The sequence below is a fragment of the Trichomonas vaginalis genome, chromosome V, assembly GCF_026262505.1.
Source record: "Trichomonas vaginalis G3 chromosome V, whole genome shotgun sequence".
NCBI lineage: Eukaryota > Parabasalia > Trichomonadida > Trichomonadidae > Trichomonas > Trichomonas vaginalis.
The window spans coordinates 21,013,735-21,020,569 of record NC_067207.1 but is presented as its reverse complement, the minus strand read 5'-3'; the positions used below and the strand labels follow the sequence as shown (position 1 = coordinate 21,020,569).

The 6,835-nt window shown below is 28.6% G+C and overlaps 1 protein-coding gene across 1 annotated transcript, besides 3 other annotated features; it reads left to right on the top strand.

Annotated features, from left to right (window-relative positions):
• Positions 1-3,099: part of a mobile genetic element that runs on past the window's edge.
• A 1,133-nt stretch (positions 3,100-4,232) lies between these two features.
• On the top strand, positions 4,233-4,448 carry TVAGG3_0375500 (uncharacterized protein; the record flags this gene model as incomplete). Its single annotated transcript, XM_001309542.1, has 1 exon — positions 4,233-4,448. The coding sequence occupies one exon, from the start codon at positions 4,233-4,235 to the stop codon at positions 4,446-4,448; it is 216 nt and encodes a 71-aa protein (XP_001309543.1).
• Positions 4,449-5,463: 1,015 nt separating this feature from the next.
• Positions 5,464-5,500: a mobile genetic element.
• Positions 5,501-6,673: 1,173 nt separating this feature from the next.
• Positions 6,674-6,711: a mobile genetic element.
• Positions 6,712-6,835: the final 124 nt, after the last annotated feature.

The window sequence follows — 6,835 nt, the reverse complement described above, 5'->3', positions numbered from 1 at the left end:
TATTATTCGATATATGTTAATGCTTGAATATTAAATAGCCTTAACAAAGAATTTTTTAAGTGATATTTTATATTCATCAACTATTTTATTATAAATATCATTATATGTTAAATGAAGTTCGGTTGTTGTTCCGTTCTTTGATATCTTAATTGTGCTAATATCCTTTATAGGATTTATTTTTGCAACTGTTCCGCAGCATGAAACCTCATCATCTATGAAAAATTGAATCTTAACGTCTGAATCTTGAACATCACAAAGAATGGCGATAATGTGAATTAATGATTCATAAGGTAAATAATTAAACCGGATTGATCAATTAAATTTATTATTGAATCATAATTATTAATTATATATCACGGTAATTTTCATTAATTCAGAATTAATGTCTATTTTATATGGGTTCTCGATGTTTGATGAAAGAGGCGGGGGTATGTTGGATAAGTGGGAATTTCAACGGGTTCTTTACCAGGTTCAGATAAAATGGTTGGGTCTTCATTCTCATGGTTTTCTTCATTCTCCTCCTCCTTTTTCGGTAAGTCACGAGTTAATAAATTTGGTTGAGTTGCTGACCTTGTTAATTCGGGGCTAACATTAACTTTAACATTTTGAATAATTCGTGATTTATCATCATTTACGTTATAACCAACCGTAATCTCTGCTTTTGCGTTAGTGTTCTTTTGACAAGTGAAACGTCTTCTCATTTATAATCGAATAAAAAATATATTTAAACTTTTATTTTGCTGGAACTTTTGAATCTAATTATTCCCTGTATTTGTTCATGAAGTTGATTTTAGCTGTTTCATTGTAATTAATAGACCTAATATATTCATTAATTGCATTCTTATAATCATCTGATTCTCAAATTTTCTTTTATCTGATTCCTTAACTAAATCATAAGTTAAACCTCGCTGCTGATATAATGGTTTCTTAATTAAATCTTTGAATGCTTGAGATAAAGCACCTGATGCAATTCTTGCTACTATAATTGGTTGGAATTGCTGTTTAAGTTCATCTTTAACATTTGCGAATACTGGATCGAATAAAGCAACTTTAAAGAATTTCTTAGCTGAAATTTCAGGTCTAATATTTGCATATTGACCATCAAACTGGTAGAATATCGTTTGGTAGTCCATTCGGTCCCTCTTCATAGCATTTAATTCTTTATTGAAATAAGAATATGGATTACTACGGTATGAATTAATTGGACCATTTTCACCTTCTCCAATGTATTGTTTAACAGCTTTCCATTTTCATCAAATTGAATAGGATAACGTTCATTATATGCTTTTACGTTTAGGATAATCAGTTATAGTTAATTTATAACCATTTATGACTTTAATATTACCTTGACCATCAGTAAACGAAAAACTTCATTATACCATCGGGTTTTCCATTTGGACCCGTAATGTCTGCTTCGTGTGCTTCCCAATTTGGGACCATGACGTTTGGCATATGCTTGAGCTTCTGGTAATGTTAAAACGTTTCTCATTTGTTTAACATCTTTTTGAAGACCAGCAACAATATGAACTAATTCTTTCATTCCATCTGGAACTTTCATAGTTCTATTATATGCACCCTTTTTGTTTGTCCCCTGTTTTAATGGAACCTGTAAAAGATTTGCCATTTCTGCCATGTTTAATTATAAATAAAAAATAAAAATTAATTATAAAAAGTTAATCAAATTTAACACCTCCTTTATTTAAATCAACTATTATTTTTCCATGTTCACCTAATTGTTGATATTGTGTGTAAAGTTCATTAATACTCATTGGTAAATTCACTTGATAAAGCATAACGTTCAACTGTTGACGACTAAACCCACTGAAAATGAAAAGTGTTGATAGATTTGATTTAATGTTTGTGCTTAATGCTTTGAAATATTGAACAGCCATAAAGAATGAACACTGAATGTGTCGACATTGAGTTAATAACTGATTAAAATATGATTTCTCATTTGTTATTAGTTTTTGATTTCACTGCATCATCTAGAAAATGAGTGAATGCAAAAATTCTTTATCAAAATTTGAAATGGAAAGTGTTTCAAATAATTCATCCCGTTGTTTATCAATAATTTTATCCTCTAATCCCTGCTTCTTGATTGTATTATATAATTCTTTATACATTAAAAAGTTTTTTAAATAATCTTCTGCTTCTTCTTGTGATAAATAAATAATTGGAATTTTGATTAAATGCTTTAAAGATTCAAATGTATCATCTGAAGGTGAACCTGAACGGTTGATATAATTAACACATGTGAATGGGGGGAAGTGTTAGCAATAATGATAATTTGTTTTAATATCGTTAATGTTTTACCTTTATTTTGTTTACCAATTGCTGCAGTGATTGAATTTAAGTAACATTCAGAATATGGAATTTTCATTAATTTTTCCTTAGATAGAGCATTTCTATTATCACTCAATGCTTCATTAATCATATCATCTACGTATGTATTATATACTCCTGCTAATTCTTCATAAGGGGTGGATGAATTTAAATCCATTTAATCAAAAAATAAATTTATAATTTAAACATTTCTATTCATCAATATTTCATCATATGAACTTCTATACTGCGGTGGTGTACCTGTTGGATGATATTTCAAACCTTCATCTGGTGTCCATGTCCAATATGTAGTCCTAGTAAACCAAACCTGAGGATGATTTGTCACCTTTGAACAGTAAGTGTCATTTTCACCTGAATGATTGGATAAGCTTTCACTTGTACTGTAACTTGTGAGTTGAAAGTTTCTAATCCATCAAAGAATATACCCGCTCCATCACGTTGAACTGGAATAGTGCATAAGAATGAAGTTTGGTCTTTCCATGTTCTAGCTAATGGCGTGCCATTATCATCATTCAGTGGTCTAGTTAATGAGTCCTCGTATTCTTCCGTGCATTCATTCACTCCATCTAAATCAGAAGCTTGAAGCATACGTGTAAAGAATATGTCACCCACTGTGGTCATCGCTTGATCGGGGAAGTTTCTGGAATCTATAGTGACCTGAAGACCTCGAAGCATTGGATTTTCTAAAACCGTTCTTTGCATTGCATTCTTCGGAAATGTTAACACAACATCTGTAACATTATGAAGAGCGTATGAGAAATCCGAGCTAATACCTTCAGGAGTGATGCAACCTCCATTTAGTGAACGAACGTCAATATGTTGAGCTGGAATCATGAATGGATCTTCCTTACTAAATAAACGTGGTATTGCTTTAACTGATTCTTCAATTTAAACCGTATCCTGGTGTAATGCATTTATCCTCTAAAACTTCCATCTTTGTGCATGAAATAATAACGTCATCAACTGTTGCGTCAGCAGATGTAGCGGCTAAGCTTGTAATTAATTTGGCAGGAAGTCCGATTTGTTGGATTTGCGATCATATTTATAAAACATGATTCATAATCTTTTCATAATTTTCATCAGTTATCTTTTCATAAACGTAATTTTGTAAATCAGCAACTCTTAACGGGTCAACCTGACAAAATACTAAAGTATCCCTGAAAACATAATATTTAAGAATGATATCACCAAATGATTTAGGATAATCATCGAACGCCTGAAATGCTAACAAATCATTTACCGGAATAATCATATCAAAAGTGATATCAACTTCTTTATTTGCGTTCTTGAAAACTTCTGAAGGGTCAATATATTACCACATACTGAGTTATCATATTTTTGAACATTATTATATAACGAATGAACAAACTTTTTAACTTTCCTTTCTGATTTTGGTTTATATGTTGCAAATGCGAAAGATTCACGGGCGCAATCCATTTGAAGATAACGGCATCACCTCTTTCAGTTTCTACTTCTAATTGTTTAAAGCTTTGATTTGATGATTTGTAACCAACGAATAAACGCATGCATTTAAAAGCGGCATCACATGTGAAAGCTTTATTTGAAACTAGAGTTACTTTAACTTTGCGTTTAATATATGTGTCACCTAATTGGTTCACATCATGAGCTGGATTTGTAATTCTTAAATGATTTGTTTATCATCAAAATATGGAGCATCAGAGTCATAGCATGAACTTTCAAGTTCTCTATAATATCTTCTTCCATCATTCTTTGCGAATATTTCATTTATCTTTTCGAATGAATGAAATACATTTCCATTAATTGGTTTAGTGTTTGGCACTAAATAGTTAGTCGTCATTTATTAATAAATAAAAAAATCAAAATTAAAAGATGGAAATGAATTTTTAATTTTAATGAAATAATCAACTATGGCTGCAGGTATATTTAAGAAACTGTGGGATAGAGTAAAAAGAGGAGCGAGTAAAGTTTGGGAAACATTGAAGAAGGGTGCAAATTGGATATTTAAGAATAAAGAAGCAATTAGTGACGTTGCTGAATCAATAACACCAAAAGCAGCCCCAATAAGAGAAATTTTAAATAAAGGAGAAAAAGTTTATCAAAGACTACAACCGATACTAAGATAAAAATAATATTTATTTATTTTTTCCACTATCTACCTCCTATTTTATTAAGTATTCCTTCAGCTATTCCACCAATTGCGTTACCTGCTTGTGCTCCCATCGCCGGATTACCTGCTTTAGTACCTAATACTCCACCTATGATAGTTCCTGCCGTTTTCGCTACTGGTGCCAAAAAGTTTGCAACAGGTTTAATAGGGGTATTATTATTGTCGTCTGGCGGTTTTAGACGACAATGCGAATTTTCAAATAATAGGATTTTTAGCCAGATAAAGGGCTACTCCATATATCATGCGTGTTTGCATACTATATACATAGATGGAATTGATGTTCTTCCTTTATTTAGGTACCGAAACATGCTTGAAAAATCTATTTTTTAGACGACAATGATAATTTTGTCACTTTTCCAGACGACAATAATAATTTGTCACCTTTTTAGACGACAATAATAATTTTGTCACTTTTCCAGACGACAATAAAACATCCTCGGTTTAATAACCTTTTTATAAACCCAACCCGCAGCTTTCTTAATTCCATCCCATAATTTTTTAAAGAATCCTGCCGCCATTTCTGATTTAATATTAATTAAAAAATATATTTCATCACTTATATTCTAATTTTTATTTAATGATAAATGAAACCGATTTTAAAAATAAAGATTGAGTTCAACATAGAACTTTAAGAAACTAATGATTATTTGAATTTATGAAATCAATTATTTGATTCATTCTTTCTTCAATCTCTTTTATTCTTTTTGTTAAATCATCAATTTTCATTAATGAGGTGATTCTTGATTGAGGAATAGATTTCAAACTAATCACTCCTTTTATTTTTGAAATTTTGAATCCATCAACTTTAAACATTTTATTCAATTTACACGTTGTCAATTCTTCAAATAATTTTTTATTATTAGCATAATAGTCATTAAATTCTTCAACAGATGAAAAAATTTTTATATCAGTAATTGGTTTAACAACGTTTATTTTTTGTTGAACATTTTCACTTTCATTTATTTCTTCTGTAATAAACAGAAATTCATCAAAAGTGACAGCTCTCAATTTTTTGACATTTGTAAATTCTAAATTGAATGAGAAAAATGAAATAATACTAAGCATAATACAATATTCTAGATTTAATTATAATTAGGAAAAAGTTAGTTTTGAGAGTACTTTTCATAGGCATATAGAATGAAATCTTCTGAAAAATAATATCACATAAACTCATATTATTTTCTAATATATAACTATTTTATATAAAAATCAAATTCAATGATCTTAAAACGAAGGATAAACCAAAAATTTACGAATATAATGAGTGGGAATATAATGCTTATCTATCATAAAACCATATGAAATATCAATTTTTGCTTACGCCTAATTTTGACGACAATTAGCAAAAAATGTTAAATGTTAACACTCAGTCCATTTGAATATGAAAAATAAAATTGACTTTGATTAAATGTTTTTATTTATCATGCAATTCTTCTTGCGACCAAAGATTTGAATAAAAGTTCAAAAAATAAGATAGCTTAAAAAATAATATACGGTAGTGTTTACTAATAGATGAATAGTATATAAATTCTATTAAAATGGATTTGATCCAAAAAAATATATAAAATTTGATCATAAATCAAATCGTTTTAATTACTTCTTCATTTAAATTAATAACAATTATTTTTGGTTTTATATTTTTTTGGATCAAATCCATTTTAATAGAATTTATATACTATTCATCTATTAGTAAACACTACCGTATATTATTTTTTAAGCTATCTTATTTTTTGAACTTTTATTCAAATCTTTGGTCGCAAGAAGAATTGCATGATAAATAAAAACATTTAATCAAAGTCAATTTTATTTTTCATATTCAAATGGACTGAGTGTTAACATTTAACATTTTTTGCTAATTGTCGTCAAAAATTAGGCGTAAAGCAAAAATTGATATTTCATATGGTTTTATGATAGATAAGCATTATATTCCCACTCATTATATTCGTAAATTTTGAGGTTTATCATTCGCTTTTAAGATCATTGAATTTGATTTTTATATAAAATAGTTATATATTAGAAAATAATATGAGTTTATGTGATATTATTTTTCAGAAGATTTTGTGTTCTTCTTCAAAATTTTATTTTTTATTAAAAAGAATCTTTACAAAATATACATTTACTTTAATTAATATTTAAAAACGTGCTCTATCAAAAGTTCCAAAAATTCAATATTTTAGCTTTTCTGAGGTGTCACTTTTGATGAATTTCTGTTTACAACACTTCCTCCTCTGTTTCATTTATTTTTAAAATCGGTTTCATTTATCATTAAATAAAAATTTTTTCATCTGTTGAAGAATTTAATGACTATTATGCTAATAATAAAAAATTATTTGAAGAATTGAC